The sequence below is a fragment of the Gallus gallus genome, chromosome 2, assembly GCF_016699485.2.
Source record: "Gallus gallus isolate bGalGal1 chromosome 2, bGalGal1.mat.broiler.GRCg7b, whole genome shotgun sequence".
Classification (NCBI taxonomy): Eukaryota; Metazoa; Chordata; class Aves; order Galliformes; family Phasianidae; genus Gallus; species Gallus gallus.
The window spans coordinates 57,634,127-57,658,863 of NC_052533.1; the positions used below are offsets into that span (position 1 = coordinate 57,634,127).

The 24,737-nt window shown below is 37.3% G+C and overlaps 1 protein-coding gene across 9 annotated transcripts in view; it reads left to right on the forward strand.

Annotated features, from left to right (window-relative positions):
* Positions 1 to 23,697, forward strand: part of DCDC2 (doublecortin domain containing 2) — a 59,467-nt gene extending 35,770 nt beyond the window's left edge. For 4 of the 9 annotated variants that reach the window (XM_004939618.5, XM_015275947.4, XM_004939614.5 and 1 more), the window contains 3 exons: positions 10,145 to 10,245; positions 18,691 to 19,032; positions 20,337 to 23,697. In XM_004939618.5, the coding sequence (XP_004939675.2) occupies positions 10,145 to 10,245; positions 18,691 to 19,032; positions 20,337 to 20,444 (551 nt within the window). In that variant the 3' untranslated portion in view covers positions 20,445 to 23,697. Of the gene's footprint in view, positions 1 to 10,144; positions 10,246 to 18,690; positions 19,033 to 19,995; positions 20,126 to 20,336 lie in introns of all 9 variants that reach the window. The other 5 variants (XM_004939615.5, XM_040695419.2, XR_005857265.2 and 2 more) reach the window with 4 other exon arrangements.
* The last annotated feature ends 1,040 nt before the right edge of the window (positions 23,698 to 24,737 follow it).

The window sequence follows — 24,737 nt, forward strand, 5'->3', positions numbered from 1 at the left end:
TATTAATTGAAGTAATCTATTGCTAGTGATATTTATATATGCAGTCTGCTCCTAAAAGTAATGCCTCTTTTTTATTATGTTGGCCATGATGTCAGAGGCAAATGTTGGTGGTATGGCAGTGGAGGCTGAACCTTCCCACTAATATTCTGCTATATTTTCTTGCTGTGTGACAGAAGGCAGTAGAGGGGCAGCCTGACAAAATGATGTCTGAAGTGGAAGTGTGTAAGAAAAGGTGTGTCATTGAATTCCTCCTTGCAAAAATATTGCACCCATGGACATTCATTGATACTTGCTGAACATTTATGGAAACCAAACAGTGGATGTGAGCTCAGTGAGGTGGTGGGTGATGTTTCAGCAGTGGTGACAATGACATGAAAAGTAAACCATGGTCAATACAGCCATGCATAGGTGTCACACCATGAAATGAGTAGTGTCTTGATCAGCTCACCTGTACGAATTGGTGGATTATGACCAGGAAACTGTGTACAGAGCTTTATATCAGCTTCAATACGTTGGAAATGATGGTGGCAATGTTGGAATACAATGAAGTTTGTGCTAGGGGGGTCCCACGGATACTCACACAGAAATAGGAAACACCGTATGTAAGTGTCCTGATTTTATCAGTATTCCATATCATGCATCAGGCTGTTTGATGCTAAAGCACAGTTCCGGGTGCAGTTACTGGGTTCTTTGCTTCTAGCAGATTCAGCGATTATCACATAAGTTCTGGTTCTCTGAGAGGAAGTTATACTGAGAACTACAATTTCTAGAAATTACCAGTACTCCCTATGTGATTTCCAATTCTGGGTGATGAGGGGGAGTTCTTGTTCTGGGAGGTCAGGCATGTGTACCTGCTGATAAGATCTGAGACTCTCTCTCTCTTCCCATTGTTTTTGTTTTGTTTTGTTTGATTTATTATTCTTAATTATTCTATATTATTTCACATTCCTTTTGATAAGTTAGTTCTCCTATCTCAATCGGGTTTTTCTTCTTTCCCCCTCCTTCTCCTGTGGGGACAGAGGGCTGTCACATGACTAACTCTTCAAACCACAACAACAACTTTGTCAGGACCTATTGGAAAAAAAAATAAAATGAAGGCTGAAGGTGACAAGTTCCTGGGCAATATTGTTACCAGCGATGATGTATGATGTCACCATTATGAGCCAGACTCAAAATAGTAGTGCGTGGAGTGGCATCATGAGAATTCCCCACTGAAGAAAAAGTTCAAGACACTGCCCATAGCAGGTGAAGGTATGTGTGCTGTATTTTGAGATAGGAAAGAGGTGATCCTTCTGGACTTCCTAGAACCTGGACATTAACTCTGACTGCTCCATTGCTGTTTACTAAGATGAAGACCTGAACTTCCAGAGTCAGACCAAAGAAGAATCATAGAGTCATTAAGATTGGAAAGGACCACTAAGATCATGTAGTCCAACCATCACCATCACCACCATGCCCACTAAACCATGTCATTTTGTGGTACATCCACTGTTTTCTTGAAAACCTCCAGACATGGTGACCCCACCTCCTCCCTGGGCAGCCTGTTCCAATACCTCACCACTCCTTCTGAGAAGAATTTTTTCCTAATGTCCAACTGAACCTCTCCTGGTGCAACTTAAAGTCATTACCTCTTGTCCTAGCTATTTACCTGGGAAAACAGGCTGACTGCCCACACCACTACAAGGTGTCCTGTGGCACCCATGACAGCTTTTGTGATTGAACTGTTGCCACTCCGTTTATCAGGATGACCTCTGCAGCATTCTCCATCTACCTTGCTTTGTTCCCTTCCTCTTCCCCTCCTACTCTTTGTCACCTTTCATTGTTCTTCCATCTAGACTTTCCACTCTTTTCCAATTATCTTCTGACACTGTTTCTTCCCTCTTGGGTCTATGTTGCTCTTCCTTCATTTTGTCTGACTTGTTCTGTTTTCTTTCCATGCTGTTTCTTGGTCTTTCCCCAAGTAGTCCTTTTTGTCTCACACTACTTCACCAGTATGCTGGAGATGAGTTCAACTATCATTTCTGTCCCAGCTTTTCTGTTTGACTTAGGACAGTTGCTTGGGCCTAGACACATTCTGCTGTCAGTGAGCAATGAGGAGAGATGTGTAGCAGGAGCTAGTTCATCTTTCCTAAGTGGATAATACCACCTCTGAAATTCCATTTGTGGGGGCTGAGAGTATGTCAGTGAGCAGCTGTAGAAATGCTCATATTGCCAAGGCTCTGGTGGAATTGCTGAATGGGGGATGAAAAGAAAGACAAAATGTCTTCTAGTTTACCCCTCTGTCTGGTTATCACAAGTCTTCCTTCTTTAATTAGGCTGGGAGCAGAGAGGGACGTGCTGTTCACTTGTGGCTGTTTTTTCCTCCCTTTTTTTACTCAGCAATGCATAGCTTTGCAATAGGTTGTGACGTGCTGTGATTTTGAAGAGTGGTCTTGCCAAGAGGCTGCATCAGCTGTATGCCAGATTTCTCTGCAAAGTAACTTCCTAGCTTAAGAAGTTTTTTTTTTTTTTTATTTAGATTTTACAGAAGTCATAATTCATAGCTTTGTACCTTTCTTTTGCAGTGTTTCATAGCTCCAGGTCATTATGTGCGCGTGAAATATAACTTTCTTCTGATTAATACAATGTTATTCTTTTGAACTTATCCATTAAATGTATGTTCCAAAGCCCCTAAAAAAGCTATTGTTTGTACATTTAGTGGTTGATTCATGGATTATGAGTTTTTAAAGTGAAAGTAATTTTCTGTGCAATTGCTGGGTGTTTTGTATTAAAATAATGGAAGTGAGGCAAGAACTCACAAGGGCAAAGAGTGTTGTAGTTTTGCGTTTTAAGTATTTTTTAGAAGTTAATGTGAATGCTGTGCTACAACTATGAAAGAAGAATAGAATCAGAATTATAGAATAGCTTGGGTGGGAAGGGACCTTACAGATCATTTAGTTCTAAGGATCCACAAAGATCACGGAGTCCAACTATTAGACTACTTTTGGGATGACTCAAATTTAAAGTAATATCATTAAGGGCATTATCCAAATGCCTTTTATACAAAAACAAGCATGGGGCATAAATCACCTCTCTAGGAAACCTGTTCCAATGTCTGAATACCCTCTAGGTATCTGGTCTGAACATCCCCTGGTGTAACTTTGTGCCATTTCTAATCATCCCTTTGATGTGTGGAAATCAGACCCTATAGCTGGTAAGGATATAGAGCAGGTATGTGTTTATTGGTGACGCGCGTACACCCTGGTGCAAGGGGGATCACTCCACCTAACTTGCACACCACCAGGAGAAATCGTGCTATAGATATCGGTCAAACTAATACATAATAAATAGTTGACAGGAATTCAGATACGTATTCATTACATTCCCGAGAGCCCTTTAGCATGCAGTCCCTCCCCCCCTTGCGCGTGCGTAGTAGGTCATGATGATGAAGGCTCGTAGTCTTCCTCGCTGCAAACTTCTGACCCCAAAGGGGGGGCATCCCCTGAACCGGTTTCAGCTTGCCCTGTAGACATCTAATCACCTCCCTGCCAAATGTTTTTGAGCTGCTCTCCAGTCTTTATATTTATGGCCTTCATTCTCCTTGTTATTCCAGACCTAGTGTCAGTGAAAGTGCTTGGAATCCCTTGTTTTCTAACACTCTCTACATAAACTATCTCTATTTGCCCCTTATTTCTACTTTGTGAAGCTACTTTTCCTTTTCTTGCTGTGAGGCCCTTCTCTCTATAACTGCAGGGTCCTGTTCTCACTCTTCACCTTCACTAGATACCAGGGGAAAGAAGAGCACCTTCCCCTGAATCTTTAACTCAGTTTTAAGAGGAAATCTGCATAGAACATCAGGTGCGGCGTCTGCTCCTGGTATCATTTTCTGAACTTCTTTCAGTAAAATTGTGAACTTTCCAAAGAGTATACATCTGGACTGCTGAATATCAGCCCTGCACTGTGGGCTAGAATTGTTGCTGTTCATGTTGCCCAGCTGACAACTTTGCTGATATAAGAGCTATCTTTAGTTAAACAAAGATGAATAGATCTGATCATTGTTGCTTTGCTGTCAGTGCAGATAATAACTTTGCTGAGGAAAGAAAGGTCATTCTGTTTCTTATTTGCAGAGATTTTAGAGGATCTGGAGGCTAATTATTTGCACAACAGGAGATAAAATTGCAGTCTCTAATAAGAAGTGAGAATCCTTGTTGATGTTACTGTGTGTTACTGAATCACAGTTGTCAGAATGTGCTAACACCAGTGGGAAATGGAGGTGATGGCAAGCCTTGTAGCCCCTTTCTCCGAGCACATGGTGTTTCTTATAGTTTGCTTTTAGTAAGGTGAATGCATTGTGAAACATGAAGTGGGCAAATAGTACTAGACAACAGGTAAGCCATGTTGCTTAACTCACTGAGGGGTGGAATATAGGTTTACTGATGCTCCACTTGAAGTGACTGGAATAGGATAGACATTTCAAGGCTTTGCGTTTGCTTTGTACAGTATAAGCTCTTAGGACCAAGTTACACTCAGGAGAATGCTGACTTTAAGATTAGAGTCAGAATTCAAAAGGATGGTGCTAAACAGTAGTTGCTTTATCAATTTCAAAATGTAAAAGACCATAATGATGTGTCCTTTAAATAAATGAATAAATTAGGTGCTTAGAAACAAAAAGAATAGATGAGGTTAACAATCAAAGTAGCGAGATGGAAGAAAAAGCCTTATGTTATGACACACAGTTCCTTTATTTTCTGTATATGTATAAAGATGAATGAGTTGTTAAAGCGGACTGTAGCAGAAATGCTAAGTCATGGCCTGAAACAGTGATTGAGCACCAGAGTGACAAGGCCAGCTTAGGGGAGCTCAGATGTAAGCAATGCACCTGAGTGACTGGAGGGTCTTCCCAGACCTCATTTAAGGGTTGGCAGTGGAGGCAAAGGGTGTCTCTTGCTGGAGATCCCTGCCTAACTGAGGCCTTCTAAAAGTAAGCAACTCTTTTCCTTCATTTCTAAGGCTGCTGCGTTTGGGCTCGTTCTCATTTGCTGTAGGTGAAGACTTTGCCATCTTGCTGTTATTGTGATGCTTTCCATCCCATTACAGCATTACACTGACTAAGGCAGCTTTTCCCTTGCTTTAACATTACCACACTTCCTATCAGTAAAAGGGACTACATCGTATGAGCTAAAACTCTAAGAGTACTTTTTGTAGTTTCTGTTATGATATTCAGATGCCAGCAAGCTGTAATAGCATGAAATCTCCTTAGAAATGGGTATTTCTTTCATAGGAAAAAATAGCTTCTTTGAAGCTTGCAGCTGCAGTAGTATCAGGTGAAGAAAAATAATTTTTCGTTGTCTCACTAGTATTATATGTATATTGCTTCCAGTTTCTTTTTAATTCTGTTTTATTGATGACAGAAGTCACAGGCACACACATACAAGCCTGTCACCAGGTTTTGTTATAGACAGTGATATTTCAAAATAATAATAAAAAAGAAGAAGGGAGAAAAATTCTTTTGAAGGCATACTTAGGGTGGCACACATCCTCTCTGTTCCTAATATCAATCTATTCAATTTAAGGAGCCATGGATATATATATATATATATATATATATATGCGTATATATATATATATATATTTAACACTTTGTATTTAATTTGCCAACATTTTTCTGAGGCAGTCTCTGTGGTAAGTCACCTTATTATTATTATTATTATTAATAGCCATATTAACTTTCTTGCTTATACACAGAGCTTGCAGTTGGTAAATGCTTCTGATTTCCATAAAATATTCAGGGCAGGCTGTTGTTACAATGTTTTTTTTTTATCCCTGCTGCTAAACTTCAATCAGTTTCAAATTTGTAATGTAATGACTGTATAATGTTGTAATTTGTGCTGCAATATATGTTTTATAGTTAATTCTTTTAGGTGAGGAGCTTATGCAAGAGCCATTAATTTCTAAGTTTAATTATTTAAAATATATAGATTTCTTATGAGTTAGTTCAATGTATAACTCAATTATTATTTAATAAACTTATAAACTTTTCTGTTCATCAAAGGGTACAAAAAAATTTAGCTGAAATACTGAGTAGCATGAGGCACAAAGGTTTGCTTGAGTTATACATGCATCAATTCGTTGTTTATTTCTGTACGTACTGAACTGAATAACTGCACGCTGCAGTGCATGTCTGTGTATTTAGACAATTAGTAACATGCATCACAAAGTGGTGTTAGTTAAGATGTTTTGGAGATTTCAGTTTTGCCGTAGCTGATTAATCTGTTGTGTACCTCCCAGGGGAGTAGCCAGAGATGTGAATATCTAATAAACTTTCCTGATCAGTCAGTGGTGGGCTCTCTTTCATGTAATTGAATTCTCAGGGGCTGACATGGGTAAGGGGACAGTAAAGGAAAGGAATCTGAATGCAAAGATCCTAGGCTGTTAGAGCTTGTACCTCATATTGTTTTGTCTTTATTTTCCTGCTTCAAGAAAAATACAGTAGGCACCAGTGTTTTAACAGCCATATCATCTGACTTTGCTTAGGGCAGCTTGAGTTGGTTCACTGCTTTTTTTCTTTTTTTTTTAAACACTAGCCACCTCTCAGGAGTAGAGCTGTTACCAGGCTCCAGGTGTTCTCTTTCCCAGTAAAGGTCACAAGGCTTTGGGGAATTCAGGGCATGAAGCAGTCTTGATTCTCTTGAGATTTCATAGGTCTTTCTTTGCAACTATGAAGCTGAAGAAGAGGTAAAGAGCAACTCTTGAAGAAGCTCCATTGAAAAGCACTTGCAGTTAAAGCTTTCATTCACTCTTCCAGCTTGAAGCCAAAAACAATGCTCCAAGAATTTCTTTTAGCCTCTGCAAATCTTCTCTCTCCATTAGACTGCTCCTTCTTTTTCCTCTTGTGATCCATTCTGTGCCATTCTGTGGATCCTTCTCTTTCTCCTTCTACTCTGAATTGCTGAACATGACCCTGCTTTAGACTAATCAGGTAATAGGAGATGAAACTGTTGTGTGTTTAAGACACTTCACTCTATATGAAACATAAAAACAGACCTCCTTGAGTCATTAATCATCTCTGTTTTTACACAGTGGCAAAACTTTAAAAATTTCAATATCATCTGGTTGTCTGGACACAGAATTACAGAATGCTTGAGGCTGATAGAAGTCGTCTGGTCCAACTTCCCTGCTCAGTTAGGGATATGTAGAGGAGGTTTCCCAGGACCATGTTCAGATAGATTGAAAAATATCCTTATAGAAGATTAGGTGCTTCTCAATAAAATTTTGCTCCACCTTTTGAGTGAAGCAGTGTTTAGGGTGGCATGGATAACCAAGAACATAGATAGAAATAAACCCTCTGATTTGTACTTGCAAGCAGGCAAAGCAGTACAGTGATGTTTTGGACCTTACAGTGCCCTGTAATCCTTTGCTACTATCATCTTCTACTCAGTTTGGAGTAGAGTGATAGAATATACCACAACTTGACTGTAAGGTTTGGACCTACCTTTTGCTCCTACCACTTTTTAGAGCTCTTTTGTCTCAATGTGGCCAGGACACTGACAGTGGTCATCTCTATCTTTGACATTTCTAGTTTGGGGCACGGGAAGTCAGAACTTGCTCTTGCATAGTTTAGGAACTATTTTGGGTAGACATGAATGTTTCACCTAATGAAAGCGCTGGGAGTTCTCTTTTTAGTAACATACAGTACTCTGTTAGTAGAGATTGCAATGTAAGTTCACACCACTGTAGAATGAAGACTTACAAAAACGTTATTTCATGCAATTTATAGTGGTTTCTGAAATGTCTTGTTTTTCCTTCCCTTAGAGTAGTGTGTAGAAACTGACTAATGATTTGGAGACAGGGATATGAAATATTGTATCAGTAAGATTTTTTTTTGCTTAAGTTTTTTCTAAGCCACAAAGCATTTCTGAAATATTGCCTACAAAATGATGCAAAAAATACCCGACATAACATATTTGCTTGTGAGGACCTGAATAACTCATGGTATGGGTAATGGTGATTAATGAGGTCTTCAAACTGCTGCTGACAAGATCTTGCACAGAAACACATGAGTAGGGAATACGTTGGCCTCTCATTAGCTGCCGGCCTCCACATATTTTTTTAATTTGCATGCAGAAAGTGTGAATATTTGTCTGATACAGAGAGTAGCAGTGTTAACAATGTTTACTTTTTGAAGATATTTTCCTGATGCTGCCTTTAATCAGACTAAATGTTTGTGTATTATTTTACAAATTTCTATTTATTTTCACTTCTAGTACCAAAATACAAGAAGAACGTCTCCTAATGTATGCCTAATTCAATTCCTTGTCATTTTCTTTAGAATTTTGGACTTGTTCCACTCTTACAACTTTTCTGTTTTTCAGCTAATGTCATTTTTCTTCACTTGTTTTGATGCATTTCAGACCTAAGTACTTTTTTCTCCTTCCCTTGTTATTGGTGGTACATATGTTTTGGACATTTGTCTTCTGTACTCTAATGTTTGCACAGAGACAAATAATTTACTAATGACTTTCTTAGATCCTCAAACGTTTTCTTTTCATTTTCTGAAACTAACTGCTGATATCTTCTACTGAATGGATTTGACATACGGTCTTCTTTTAACTACTCATTTTCCTGAGAGACCTCAGCTGTTTTGAGAATGATCTGATTTCTCACTGCACCTGAAAACACTGTCCTTGAAGATCTTGTGATTTTTCTGATGCTGCTCTTTTCCCTTCCAGCCTTCAGCTTAGTTTTTAGCATCTTCCGCTAGCAGCCCTGTTGAAAAGCAGGAATGAATTTAGAGTGCTTTCCATGCAAGACATTGGTGTCCTGGAAAGGTGACAGAAGATTGTGTAGGACTCTTCAACTAATATCTTTTAATTACGGCCAGCTTTTCCTCGCAGGATGTACCTGCCAGCCCTATTACCACCTTTGGTTCCTCCTCTGGATGCTTTCAAGGAGCTTAACTCTCCTATTATACTGTGGCGCTCAGAACCACACACAATGTTTAGGTTTGCCCCTTGGCTGCCCAGGCACACTACTGGCTCACGCAGAGCCTGTTGTCACTTATGCCCCCTGATCCCTCTCTGCTGAGCTGCTCTTCAGCCACTCATCTCCATCTGTGCCTTTGTCCGGTATGGCTCCATCCAGGTACAGAACTAGTATTTGTTCTTGACTATTTCATCCTGTTACTGATAGCCCAGTGCTCCATTCTGCCTAGATCCCCTGCAAAACCTCTCATCTTTCAAGACAGTTAACATCACCTCCCAGTTTAAATTGTCAGCAAATTTGCTAAGGATGCATTCCACTCCTGCATCCAGATCATTGGTGAAGTTGTTGACCAGAACAGGCATACACATCTCTTGTTCCTAGACAGATAGAGAAAGAGGAAAGTGATTTAAACTAACCCTCGTGTTTTTAATTTCTGAGCTCTTTCTTGTCTGGAGAGAGAGTAATATGCATAACTTGGAAACTGGTTGTTTCTGTATGTATGCATCTTTGCTTTGCTCATTAGCTGATACCATAAGACTCGCACTAAAAACCTCCTAGATCCCTAGCTGTTATCCTCACTTGGAGGGGAAAAAAAAGAAGACGAAAATCTTCCCAAACTAAATAGTGTAAAATATTTGCAAAACTAAGTATCACAGTAACCATTATCCTTGTTAGCCATCTGTATTTGCTTTTTTAAATGCAGATGTGCAGTTTCATCTGTAATTGTCCTTACAGAGGCTCAAGAGCAAAGTGCAACATAAATCCCAACTGTGTTTATGTTTTGCTCCTGTCCTGCTTCAAAGTGTTATTGATTTGGTGCCAGAGATTTTTCTAGGTGTGTAAGAGGGTGCTAAGTCCAAGAGGGTGCTGTCATTGACTGTAGAAATAGAAGTGATAGAATGTTACTGTAATTGCTCCCAACTTTTCCCAAAGCTGAAGGAACTTGGGATCTGGGGCTTTGTTCATGCTCTTTCCCTTTCCCTTCTCCCAGTGGTGTAGCATGCTATTTATTATTAAAAAGGAAAACAAATTGAGAATAATGGGAAGTTGAAAACTTCACTAAAAGGAAAGGCGAGTCTGCTCAGAAACCTACTCTCAGAAGCAAAATTGAGTGCACTTCAGTAGTTCTGCCGCACAGAGTCGCAATTGGACTTCACTTATTTCCACTCTTCCCCCATTGTAGGTGAAGGGATTTACAGAGCTAGCGAAAAGCGTCCTGAAATGTGGGGGGCAGCTGAAGTTCAAGAAGATGAAGACACTCGTGTAGAAGTTCCACTGGACCAGGTATTGTTCAAACTTTAAATAAACATTTTTTTCTTTCTTTCCTCACTGGCTGTGTGTGTTCTTTACTTGATTTCTTTCAGGAGCACAAGAGATTTCTTTGCAAATGATTATAACTGCTCACCAGTGCAGCTTTATTTATGGGAACTTTAGCAAATCTTACTTTTTCTTTCAGTTACCTTTTTATTGTACATCAGAACTGGTCTGAGAACTCTTAGAGGGCCTCAGGGAATCTCAACTACTTACTGAGCAGATTCAGTCCCTTTGTACTGGTGGAAGAATATAAGAACCAAAGTCAAAATTCCCGCAGTCCTGAAGCAAATGCATGCCTGGATTTGTCAGATTTTTGTTCAAGCTACCAGCATGGTCTTCTGTTGAAACAATCAGGCACTTAATTAGCCAGATTTTTCATCAAGACTGTTCTGGTTCTTGACATAAGGAATGCTGCAGTTCTCTCTTTTCACAAAGAATACCTGCCTTGACCTCAGAGGTTTGTGCGCTAAACACCATCGGAACATCACCCCTGTTAATTGTGGTTGTCCTTATGAGGTGCTGTGATAATTAGGTTGTGTTGGATTGTACCTATAGTACTGAAAGTTGGGGGGAGCCATACCGCCTGTCATCTCAGTCTATATTTCTTATGTTTCTTAGTACTTGTGCCCTAGTCCTGACTGTGCAATAATCAAATTAGGAAATAATTAGCCTATTCATGAGCCTCTGAAGGTGCATAAAGCTTTCCTTGGAGGTAACATGAAGCATTTGAGAGACCTGACAACCCAGTGCACACTTAGATTTTAGGTAGACTGCAATTCTTACAAAATTCAAGAGCCTGGAGATGACAGCTGTACTTCTCCTTGGGGATACTATGGCATGCATAAGAGCTCTGCCCTCTTTGCAGCCACTCTTGACAGTTTACCACAGCTACAGAATGGTAACCCTTACAAGAGAGGGGAAAGCAGCTAATAGTGCGCTGCCACTTCTGTATTTGGTGAGAGCAGCTGTTGTTCATACAGTTGCCAGTGAGCATCCCTTGTGCCGGTAATCTTGCACTGTTGGGGATTTGCTTGATGTCTCTAAACTCATGTGCTGAGGCCCACGTGTAGTCCAGGGATGGAAATATTTTTGAGTTGCTACTAACTGATTTTTGATATCTCAGCTGCTTCTACGAGGGAGTATGCATATGTGAAAAAAGCAAAATTCAGGCATGTACACTATTAATAATCTGATTTATTTTTAAATATATTTTCAGAAAAAGCAAAACAAAGCACCAAAATTGTTTGAGAATTCAGGTCATGGTTTATTTCACATTTTAAAACTTCATGTTTCCAAGGTAATCTGGCAAGAAGCCAGATCCTTCTTAATAGCACTGAGTATTCTTTATTCCCAGACAATTGAGATTACTCAGCCTTTAAAAACATTTAGCATTTTGCAAGTTCATGTTCTTATTAATTAACATTTTAAATCTTTTTCAACTCTGTGATATAAAAGATTTATAGCTTTTTCTTATCTGAACTGCCATTTCTGTTATGTGCTAGAAGTATGGAAGAGGACAGTCAGCCAGAGTACTACTATCTTGCATAATGCATAAATATTTACATGCCAGCTTTCACTGCAGTGCTGACAGTTCTGATATGCTATTATTTCCATCAGCCACATAAATTAGGTGGTGAAAAGAGAGCTTAGTTTTTGGGTTTTTTCTACACACCTTCTTTGTCTTGCCATTTAAAGTACAAAGTTGAACAAATGCCAGATTAGCCATTAACTAAAGTTAGTGTAAGACTGGCTAGACACCTGCTTATGTCCTGTTCTGTAAAATGCTGTTTGCCAATTGAGAATGCATTAAAAGAACAGGAACTGCTATATTCCAGACAAGCTGACAGTTGTAATTGAACATCAAAGAGGAAAAAAAAAAAGTGTTTTGCCTAAACCCAAACCATATCCTTCTGTTCTGTGTTCTGTACCAAGACTTCAGCTTCTGAATAAAAAATGAATATCTTCATCTTTTGACATGCACACTCACTCCAGGTTGGTTATTTACATTCTGGTGGTAGCATCCATAGGGACTGATGACAGACTCTGAAACCAACTATGCAAATAGTAAGGGAGCAGTATAGTTCTACTGCAGCTCTTGGTAAGGAGGGAGGAAACAATACAAGCTTCGTATTTGAAATGCTGATTAAATATATTACTTTGAGTTTGCTGTTCATAATACAGATATATTCAAAGTAGTTTTCTCTGAGAGAGAAACTTTTCCAGCTAGTACAGTTTTGGAACAAACTACTTTTTCTTTATTTATGTAAGTTGTAAAGTACAGAAGCAGCATTTGGTAGCAGTAGTATTGAAATAACACTAGAAGTTTCCACTGATTTATCAGTTTCCGTGTGTTTTCTCACAATAAGCCCTTGGGAGGTGCAGAAAATGTGAGAGTTATGAGATACGAAGTTGTCCAGTGCATGATCCCTTCAAAGAATTCAGGCACGCTGCTATGCCAGTCTTCTTTGCCTTGGGGGGTATGATACTGACTATTAAGATCTAAATGATGTTGAATGAATCTGAATTGTTTGTTTTTTTTTCCACCTCCAGATTCATCATCCAATCCCCCTCTCTCTTTCTGTGTGTATTTGTAAAAATCACCGAACGTTAAATTTGTCTAATAAGCACTGACTTCGGGGGCTGTTGTAGATGTTCACGCTTTGGGTTCTTTCACTATCCATTTGCTTTCCATTATTCCAAACATGTCCACTGATTCCTGATGCCACTCATTATTCTTAATTTCCTGGGCTGTGAAGTGATGTGAAATTGAGGATCTCTCTTTGGTGTTCTCTCTCCAGGGATAGTTCATCAGTAGCAGAAAATTTGCACCTTTCATTTACAATTTTCATTATGGAGTATTCATTTTGCTTTAGAGACCCAAGATTCGCCTCAGTGATCAGAACAAAACACTAATATGCCTGCTGCTGATAGCAAAATGTTAAAGTTTGTATTGATTAAACATTAAAACAGACTGACTGCTTGAAGATATGTTCCTTGATTAAAAACACTAGAGCTTTTCACGGGGAAGTATTTTGCACTGCATCCATAATGATTTCAAGATGACATTTGGAAAGAACACGCATAAAACTTCTTATGCTCAAATTTTGCTAGAAGTGATACAGCTGTAATTTAAATTTTCTGGGTCTTAAGTGACAGCAGATAAAACACACAGGAAAATGTCCTAATACTAGCTCCCCTGCTTTACACTTAATTTTTTTGAATTGTCTTTGTATGAGATATGAAAACTTACTCTTTCTGGTTACTTGCAACTCAGAATGAGAATAGAGATCTTCCCTAGCTTTCTCCGTCAGATAATTGTGATTTCTGAAGCTATGGCAACAAGACCTGATCTCTTCTTTACAGACCTGTACAGTCAGCTGTTGGAGGGCCTGGGTTCTTTGGAGTGAAGACTGCAAGCACCATTCCATTGTAAAATCAGTGTTGATAATACTTTGAAAAAAGTTTTCTCTCTATATGCACCTGTCTTGAAAAAAAAAAAAACTAGGAATCCTAGAACAGACAACTTTTCAAATTGCATAACTTCCAAGGCATTTTTCATTCCCTATAGAAGTGTCTGTTTGTAGAAAAAAAAAAATCTTACATATATCTGCAAGCTTAGTAGGACTTCTTTCAAAAAGCTTATAAATTTTCTCATTGTTTACGGGAGGAAGTTGTGAAGGTTGGACAGATCTTAATGTACTATTGGAAAATGTTCTTATGGGAAAACTATACATGACTGTCAGTGAAATGTATGAAGAGTATTTTTAACTTAGGTATTTCTTAGAAAAGTAAGTATCTGATCAGGTGTTTTCTTCTATGCTGTAGCCTTCTTGTGTTTAGGGATTTATGCACACTTTCAGTTGCCACACAATGAAACCGAGGAGTGGATTTTGAAAGGCTTTTTACTATGCTTCAAGTTACATTGACTTCTAAGTAACTTTGGTTAGATTTTTGGGAGCTGTGATCTTATGAAAAATTATACTCTGTGGACTCGTCTTCATTTCTTTCATTAAGGTAACATATCTGAGCCATAAAGATGTTGGAGTTTAAGGCTCTTTATTTTGCACCCTGAAACAACAGCACATTCATTATGTGTGAAATGTAGGACTGATGAACTCTCAACTATTCATTTGCTTGCTTTTAAGTACTTGAGTTTTGTAAATGATGTGGAAGAGGACTGTTGTCACTTAGTAACCTTATCTGGTTCAGGAACAAAATGTTTTGATTTTTGAATCTATGCTGTGCAGCTTCAAAGCATTCCTGACTCCCTTGGAAGAAGGGCAGCTCTGTTCTGGAGATGATCAGTGTAATTAGCTTTGAGCATTCCCGATACTGTATTAATGAGGTGTATTCATGCTGGTATTTGTGACCATTAAGCTTTTTGTTGTCTACCTCATTGTTTGTCTGTTGTGACTATTAGCCAAGTAAATATTTCCAAATGGTTTCAATAAAGGAAAATTATGTTTTACATTAATGGTATAAAACAATTTGTCTTAAATGATTTGTGATACTGCACTTTTTAGTATTCTAGTATCAATCATGTACAAGCCTACTGACAGACTGCATTAGCATCCTTAGAGGACAAGAAGTCAAATGCTTCCATGTCTAAAGATTTCCTGACATATTCCTTTTGAATGATGATGGCAATTGATACTGCGGCTCCTAACAAGTGATAGTATGATGAGTGTAACTAGAACACGTCTCCCTTTTTTAATCACCGTGGTATTGCTGAGATTAAAAATATTATCAAGCAATCGTACTACTTAAACATAAAGTGAAATTCGGCTTCAGTTATTTGTGATGCATGGCATCAGTTGTTCTATGTGCTTTTGATTGACTGTACCTTTGAATAAATATACACAATTCTTTTCTTAGTTAGCCTTTTAAGTGATTGTCCATGGCAGGTGAAGTACTGTACTTAGAAATACGAAAATATGATTTGAAAGGAAGTTACTTTAACTTCTGTAATTTCAACTAGGTGACTTCAATGGCTTCTTCATTTAAAAGTTGCAGCCAGCGGTACAAGAAAGTGTGTTACACCCTATTTTCTTGCTGTTGTAAATAAGGCAGAACACGAGTCTGATTATCAATAATTCTTGCTGCTGGAAGAATGATATTAGTCTGTCACAGTCATTGAAAAAAGAGCCCTTTCCTGTAAGTCATTTAGTCCTCTATGAAAATTTCTTCAAGGAATAAGCAGATAATCACCTCACACTTCTCCAGTCCTAGATTTACTGCAGTCAGGTTCAAGTTGTCCTGTGCCCATAACACAAAAAAGCAGCACTGAAGTAACGCAGGAACGCTTATTCTCTCTCACAGTATGTATGTATTTAGTTGTCTTGGGCTACAACTGGCTGCATGCTTGCAATGTAAATTTTAGATGCATTGTTTGCTTGCTAGTATGATCCTGGAATCTGACACATTAATGTGTTGATACGTATACTTGATATTCATGTTTGTTTACTTGGTGTAATAGGCCTCAGTCATCCAGGGTTAGCTGGCTTCCTCTATTTGGGATGGCCTGTACATTTAAAAGAGTCCCAAATGTAATACATAACTTTCTGTGAACAAGCACGTTGGCTCAAAACCTGACTCAGATGCAAAGAGGAGCAGCCCTCCACATCTGTTTTAGCCATCCAGCCAAAGCATTACATATAGAAGAAGCTCTTACTGTGAATATTCTTGCTGTTTAGAAGGTGACTTATGAGAAACTAAAAAATAAGATGTGGAATGCTGATGATAAACAAGCTCATTGCTGACTCCTAGGAGTGAGTCTTACAGTTTCTGTAAGGATGTGTATATCTGACTCAGCATACCTGTTTGGATTTCAGTATAGCCATCCTGTTTTATCCTGACTGTGAGAACACAATATGAAGTAACTTTGATATAAACGTATAGACATTTGGTGTAGCAGTAGCTGGATGGTTTATTGGAGTCTCTCAAATTCTGTGAAAAGGTTCTCATTGACTCCAGGGGACCCTGAACTAAGCCTTGTCCCAGAAAGATTTTGATACTTATTAATATTAATATTTTCTTTAGCTCCCTTTGTCAGGTTCATTAAAATCACTGGAACTGGTAGTTATGCATCTGCAGTATTTATAAGCTTTGAACCATTAAAATCTTTTTCCCCTTTTCTGTTTTCTTCTCTGCAATTATGTGTGTATATATACATATATATATATATGAAGACCATAAAAAATCTGTCTCTATAAATATGAAAATTAAATAAGTTTTGCTAAGTATTTCTCTTTCTCAAAGAAAACACCGTACTTCAAATTATTAGATCAGCAAGATTTCAGTACTAAGTGTCACACTTTTTATGTAAAGAGCAATGTGTGATTTGGTGGGTGGGTTGGACTTCAGTTCCTTCCCAACTGTTCTGACTTCAATCTGCAGTTCATTCTGAAATGCACTGTCTGTGGTCATCCTCATTTTGAGACCTACCTAGGTTTCCTTGCGCAATGGGGATGATACTGTATTTTAGACAACTGGGCAGAAGGTCATTTCTTCCGTGTCTGTAATGTAGTGTAGCTTGAAATGAGATTAAATGAAGAAAGCATTTTGCTTTCCAATTCTTACCCATAAATGTGACTTATTATTTTTGTCTGTTTTGCAATTTGAATGTGATATGATGTTAGCTCCCTGTGAGCTTCCAGTGGGATTCTGGTATTGTTCAATACACTGTGTTTCACTTAGTTTAGATCTGTGTCTATTTTAGACAGGATGAAGTCTAACAGATGTAGCCACTATTTGTAATGTCATAGCAAGCAGTTGTCTTTAAGCAAAATGCTTTCTTTTAAATATGGGTATCTGGTGCATTTAATTTGTCCAGTCCACTCTTGCTTGAGTCAGAACTCAAAGCTGCTAATTTCCATTGTGTACTGAAATCAGTAGCTCATAGGTGGTGAATCAGCAGATAGACTAAATCTGCATTTTCCTTGCTGTCCTTATGTGCTGATAGTTACACGAGTTGGCTCAAGTCTGTTTTGCATGGCAGCTTCTTTGAAAGTGTCTGTAAAGACTTGGCTTGTTTAATTTTCATTTCAGAAGCAACAAGGCTGGTTTTATATTGAGAGATAGTTAGGAAGGCTTAAAGAAAAATCATACAGAAACCACTGTACTTCAAAGAGAGCTTTAGGAGCCATTATTTATACGGTCAGGTAACCATATAGTATTTCTAGTAATTTGTCATTCTGTGGATTATTACAGTGAAATAACTTGTCCTTTTTGATGCTCCGTCAGTGGAATATTTTGCACGGGCATAGTGAAATAGTCTTACATTGCTATGTAAATATCAAAGCAAAAGCAGTGTGTCTTGTCAAAAGGCTTCAATCAATTACTGGTATTCTTGAAGTGGCTCTTACTAATACGCCAAAGATAATGAGAGAATTATTTTTGAAATGAAATTATTAGTGAGAAAAAGAGACAGAACTTAAAAGCTGTAGGATAAACCTGCCTGCCTAAAGGAGCTGCTAATGATAGTAGAATTCCCAATACATTTGATTAAAAGAGGATGTATCTTTTCCTCTCAGATTGCTTGCTTTAGATTTAGTCTGATGAGGCTGTGTGGGAGGCAGATACAATTTCATTCCCATGGGACTTTTACTCTTTATTTTCATTCAAACTTGAGCACAAGTACTTAAGTCGTATCAGCAGAAGGGGCACTGGTTCACTGAGTAGTCAGGTGAACCTTGAAAGTTGAGACTGGAAGACAAATGGCAAAAAATAGACAGCATTTGCATCAGTCTTCCAGGTTGTCATGAAATCATGCTGCTAGCAGCTTTATTTCTAGTGATTTTCTGCTTAGTCTTCAATATGGGACAATTTATTATTTGATTATATATTTGATTATTTGAATAATGTCAAACAAATCCTAACTATGCAAACCCACACAGGGGTCTTTCAGAAGTGACCAGTGGGTCTATCTATTTCATCTCTCCTGCTGCTTTTCTGTGGATGCATAGAAGACAAGTTGTGACCAGACTGGCATGGTGTGGTCTGGTTCATAGGTAAAACTTGAGAACATTTTGTGGGCTAGTGATGCTATTTTATTTTAATATTTTATAGAAAAAATATGTACCAGATGCCAGAATATTAGAAAGATCGGGATAGCTGGTGCAAAATATCTGTTGCTGGGATAATTAAGTGTAGCTCATTCCAGTTCCAGTATAGTCAAATAGATTAACCTGGTGCTATACATCTAAATCTCATTAACAAATTGTTTGTGTAGAATGAGAGTGCAATATGAGGTGCCAACAGAAGCGTCATTTTTCTGTCCATGAAGACAAAACTCATGTTAGCATGCTTACTCCCTAGTAATGATGTAAACATGATTTTGATATCTGTCATGTTTCAGAATTGCCTTGGAGAATTGTGTTTAAAAATGCCTCAGAATGTTGCTGCTTTTCTTTTCAGAGGCCAGCAGAAACTGTAGATGAAGAAGAAAATGCAGAAGAGGAAAATGACAGAGAAGAGGAGGAAGCATATAAACAGAAGGAAGAATATCCAGAAGTGAATGGAGAGGAAAGTGGGGAAACTGTTACAAAAAGTAACAGAGAAGGAGAAAATAAGAATAAATTAAATGGGAATTATGAGCACGAAACAGAGAATGTTGACCAGGCAGAGGAAGAGGATCTCATCCATTTAAATGGCAAGATAAATGAAGAAAATGGTGAGGGGATGGAGCAGATGAACAGCCAAGAGGATCTTCAGCATGAAGAGGATGTAAAAGAGGATTATTCTGGCAGTCAGAACCAAGTAAGCATCTATTCTTTCAGTTTGTTTTTCTTAAGTTACCGTTCCTCATATTTGTCAGCTTCAGGCTTCTTCTCAGCTACTCTGTAAGTATCTCACTGCATATAGGTCTCTGAGAGACCTTAATAGAACTGAACATGTGAGAAAAGCTGTTTCTTGTCTACATAGATGGGTAACATCATTAATTACATTATACACCCCCCAAATGAGAAAGCAGATGTTTCTCACTATTTGATGAACCTGCGTATCCTACTTTCCTGAGAATGTTGAACTTTCAAAAATAGAAAAATCTTGCAATTTGCTGAGAAGCTTAACCATTTTACACTTCCTCACTATGTTATCCTTAGGACAGAGCAGGAAGATGTATTCATGAAACCACAGTGTCTTTTTTTTTTTTTTTTTTTTGCTGAATTGACTTTCACAAAAGTTGTATTTCATAAATAGAACTTGCTATTACTATGTGGAAGTTTCATTTCTTTCTCTAAGAGATAGGGTAAGACAATGGAAATGAATAAGGTCTTGAAAGCAAGGTGCTTTACTCAGGTTAAAATCAAATACCCTGTTAATTCTGGGGAGCTGGTAACATGCTATTAGCTTAGTTGGAGGCATGCAGCCCAGAATCGAGCCTTAAATGTCAGATGAACAGAACAGGAAATGGAGTCTTTTGCTTAATAGAAAAAATCCAGATCTAGGAAGACCTGTATTCTTGAGTATTAGGAGCTGAACAAATTGCTGTGTATTTTCTGCCTATAGATTGCTGAAAAAGACCCTTCCTCTATTTCTGGGGTCACTGGGAATGGTTTCTCACTTACTTGCAACTAGGTTTTCTTCTTTTCCTATATTATACACAAAAACATTTCTCAAGGATGTGAAGAGAACTGAGTAACATAACAGTTTTTTTTTTTTTTTTTCCCCAGATTTATTCTATATTTCACGTAGTAACGGATATTTTTGTTTTATTTTTAGAGAAGTTGAAGTCATTTATGGCACTGGAGAAAGTGAGTGCATGTTCATTTTAAAAGGATATGTGGGTAACTGGATGTTTGACCATTTGTTGGGAAAAAACCTCTAATTTGAGTGCTTTCTCCTTTGGAAGGTATATAATCTAATGCTAAACAAAAATGTTAATTTGATCACTGTCAGAAAACATTTGTGTGTGTGTGTGTGTGTGTGTGTGTGTGTGTGTGTGTGTGTGTGTGTGTTAAGAATTCCTCATGGAATTTTTATTACAAAATGGTAACACTGTTGAAATGAAGTGAAACTTTAGGTACTGTTAACTTCATCAGGTAACAATCCTTTTTTTCTAGGTTGATTCCCATCATGAAAAACCATCCAGAAATCCAAGGGTGACAATCACTAGCCCACAGGAAAGTGAAAAAAAGGACCAGAGCAATGACTATGCTGTAGTTGCATAGATAAAAGGAAATGTAATCAGTGGGAAATTAAATATTGTAATACTTTCAAGCATGCTATTTTATGTGATTTATAACTTAAAATGGAAAGATAGATTGAGTACCCACATACTGAGTCTTGAGATGATAATAGCATATAGAAGAATAGGACATAAACATTAATATCTACTAAATTACATTGAATAATTTTCACAAGATGTGACTTTCTGTTGGAATTTGAACGAAAAAAAATGTAATACTACCATATAGTAATGTTAGAAACATTAGAAATAAACTATTTTGTGATATCAGATGATTACCTGTAGCAGAGTCAACTATACAAATGACACTCGTCAAGAAAAAGGGTAAATAAACAAGTTAAATGTCAGAACTTCTTTTCAGGTTTGTTTAGAAAAGAGAAATAATCTGTTACTTTTAAGGATACGATATAAGTAGTTTTTCCCATTGAAATTCCACACTATATACTCTATTTCCAGGCATAACTTTAAGATAGAAATAGAATGCTTTGCTTAAGAACAGAAAATAAGATGTACTATGAGTCCTAATATTACTGGATAGTGGCTTTCAGTATATTAATTGGAATCATTTTTATTTTTGCATTCTTAAATAGCACCTTTTTATCATTGTGAAGATAGGTTGACAGCCTACAATGCTGCAACTTATTCACACATGCAACAGTAAGTTTTGTCAGTTGTCCTGCACCAGTTCACTAAGCAGTGAACTGTTATTACAGCGAAAAAAGAATAAAGCACAGGTATGTAGCAGGCCAGACATGGAGCAAATCAATTTGATTGCACTTCAGTTCAAGTGAAATCTAATTTATTAATGAAAAAAATGAAGATGCTCAGATTCAGACTGAAATTAGCATGAAATCATTATTATCAATGGAGCCATTTTAATATGAAATACATTAATATAAGATTACTAGTTTACTGTAAAATTCAGCAGCTGTTGTGTTTATGAATCCCTTACACAGCCTTGATGCTTGAAAGCATATTATCATTTTTTTGAGTTAGCAGGTTCCTGATAGGCTGTGGCTTAATTTGCATTAGAAAGTAAGCCATTGATCCACAGTATTAGCTCTCATAATGACATCAACACCATTACTCTTACCATTTCTCTGTTAGTAATAGCAATTATTTGTAGATCATGAAATACAGCCCCGAGCATAATTTCATTAATTATACAAACGATATAGTGGGTTTCCTTATCATTAATGCTGGTAAATTATGACAATGAGAAATTAAATGTCATTTTTGTTGATTTCATGCTATTAAGATCAAAATTACATTCAGGAACAAATTGAACTTGAAGCACTGTTTGAACGAAGTGTAGAAAAATTATTGTGACTGAAACTCATAGAAATATCTGTACTTTTCTACCAACTATTAAATACGCTTTTCCAATGGGGAAGAAATATGTAGAGATCCTTTAGCATGTTCCTGAGCACCGGCAATGTGAATTTAAAATAACTTTAAAAAACACAGGAACAAGGTTAGAATGGTTTGCTCTGCTCTAACTCTGAAATATCCGTGATTTACATATCCTTTATTGAACTGTCTGACAAAGTAGAGGAACATTGCCTATGTATTCTGCTCAAAATAAGATCCTAATCTAGCCAAGCTTTTAGGCAATGATCATTTTATTTGATGCATTTTAAGATGATTCTTGAAGATAAGCAGAACTACAACCAACCAACTAACAACAAAATAAACCCAAAACAGTATGAATAAAACAACTACAAGTGCTTATGAGGAAAGTGATACATTGTAATCCTCTAGGTGCCTTTATAGGTAATTTTGCAGTGGAATTATATATGCAGTAGCATTAAAAGCCATCGAGCAATACTTAACTAGCCAGACCAGAAAGCTCTGTGTCAGCATACCTTCTTGCAGGGCCCACCAAGGAAAATGGCTAGTACTCCATCTTCACTCCTTTAGAAATGAATAGCTCAACATCGTCTTCAGTGTGCTCAAGAATCGAGACAAATGACAGTGATCTTGTATTGACATTACTATGTAGAGTTGTTGACTTGAAGTTAATGGTGTACCCAAATACAGGACTCTACATGTTGTCATCTTATTGCAGGTGAAGTCCTGAACAACCTCGGAGATGATCTTCGTCCTCAGAAATTTGAAATTAAATTGACAACCAAACATGTCTGATAAAGATAATTAATGTGGAGATCATTTTCCTCAAAATGTTGTACTTAAAAACATAAAATTAGGAGCAGAGTTTTGTATAGAGACTCTGTTTTCTATTCGTAACTTCTGTCTGCTGATTGTTTCTCTCGTTTCTTCCTTTTTCTGCCAAAGTTCAGTGTCCTCAGTGCTTAAAGACCTACAGATATCAGTAAGAGGTATTTAGAAGCTTAAAGTAAATTCTAGGGAACTGTAACGTGATAATTGTCTTTCATGGCAACATGAAAATGCCTGTGAGAGTTACTCAGCCTTTAAAATATTTTCCTCTCTGCTGATCATCTTGTAAGAAAGATTGAATATTTTGCTTCAGAATGGACAAACTGGACTTTGGGGAGAGATGCAGCCATTTCATCATTCACTCTTACAGTACTGAAAACATCAACTTTGTATCTGATTCTCTTGTACATAGAAAATTAATTTATGCATAACAATTCTGATGTTAACAGAGAAATCAATCAAGAAGAAGCATACGTATGGTCTTCGCTAAAAATTATTTTTGCGTGTGCGAATTTGCTGTGATGACTTAAATCATTTTTACATGAGAAATGATTTTTTCTTAAGCTTATATGGTGTTACTTAAAGCTTCTATGCAACATTTTTGGGGGGTTTTAAGACATTTTCTTTCTTTTGGTGTTATTTTTAAAAACAATTTGCTATTAAGAAAGAACCAGCACACAGACACTTGTGCTTTTGTCCCAAGTCAAGACCAGTTTGACATTAATTTTAGCTTTGTATGACTGATGTTATTTACAAACCTTGCCATTTTTCAGCTGTTAGGATTCTTCCATCACTAGAACTTCAGAAAGGTCAGATTTTGTAGTTATGGTATTGTAACTGTGAAAGAAAGTATGCTGATAATTCGTCTCCCATTATAGTCTACAAATAAAAGAATTAATTCCTAATTTCAGCAAAGCTCTAAAACATGTACTTAAATCCCATAGAGATGCAGTTTTCATCAAATTTTATTTAATGCTTCAGTGATCTCACATACCAGAGTCAAAATAACATTAATTTCTGGAAAGAAAAGGGTGAAAATAAAGAAAATGCATTCCTTTCTTTGTCTCAGTCTCATTTAAATAAACTTGCATGCAGAAAAAAAACCCAACATGTGTTACTTGAAAATACTGAGGAAAGGAGAGTTGCTTGGATATTTTGATTAATTATTCCACAGGTACATTAAAATAACTATTCCATAATGTAAATATAAAATGAAATATCTCCAGGAAGGGTCTATTTATTATATTGCAACAATCAGAATGACTTTATGAGATGCAGCTCAAGGATGTTTTGGGTGGCTGATAGTCTTCAATCTGAATTTTAATCAAAAGAAGTGCTTTAGATGTGGCAATAGACTGGGTAAGCTGTCTGATATCTTTACAGTGTTCCTCATGGGCACATTTGCATGCATCAACTTATATAAGCACTGTAGCTGAACGCATTTTTGTGTACTCACACATGCTGCACGTGCAACTGCTGTGCATATATGGTAGCCTGCCTGTGTTCTATTTTCAGCAATGGGAGATACTGATCATAAATAAAATTTGCTATGACCACAGAAAAAAAGGATGATATTTTGTGTAAGTTACAAGCACTTTTGTTCTTTGCTGAGCCAAGTCCAGAACACTTACAACGCTGAAGTGAAATGGAAATAGCAACCTAAAACTGCCTGGGAGGAAGTTTGGTCATAAGAGGGTGGAAAGAATATGGAAAATTCAAGTAAGAAAGTAAATGTCTTTACTACAGCATGTGACAACAAAATGGTCCTAGGCTGCTGCATAGAGGACTTCTGCCTTAAACAATGGGATATTTTGAAACAGCAGGGAGACATTCAACAATCTACGCATTAACTATGAGTACCTTTAAATGTTCGTATTTTCCTTGCAGGTGATGCTTAGTTCTAATACTTATAATGTAATAAATTATCTTAACAGTTTGAATTTTTCTTCGTCCTAGGTGGAATGAAAATTTAACTCAAAATGCAGGTTTTATTATTTGAGAGCTGTCTAATCCCTAAAAAGTTTCAAAATCTCTTGCTGGGTGTGAATTAGAAGGAATCTAATTCTCCATAAAATGATTCACATCTCTACATATCAAA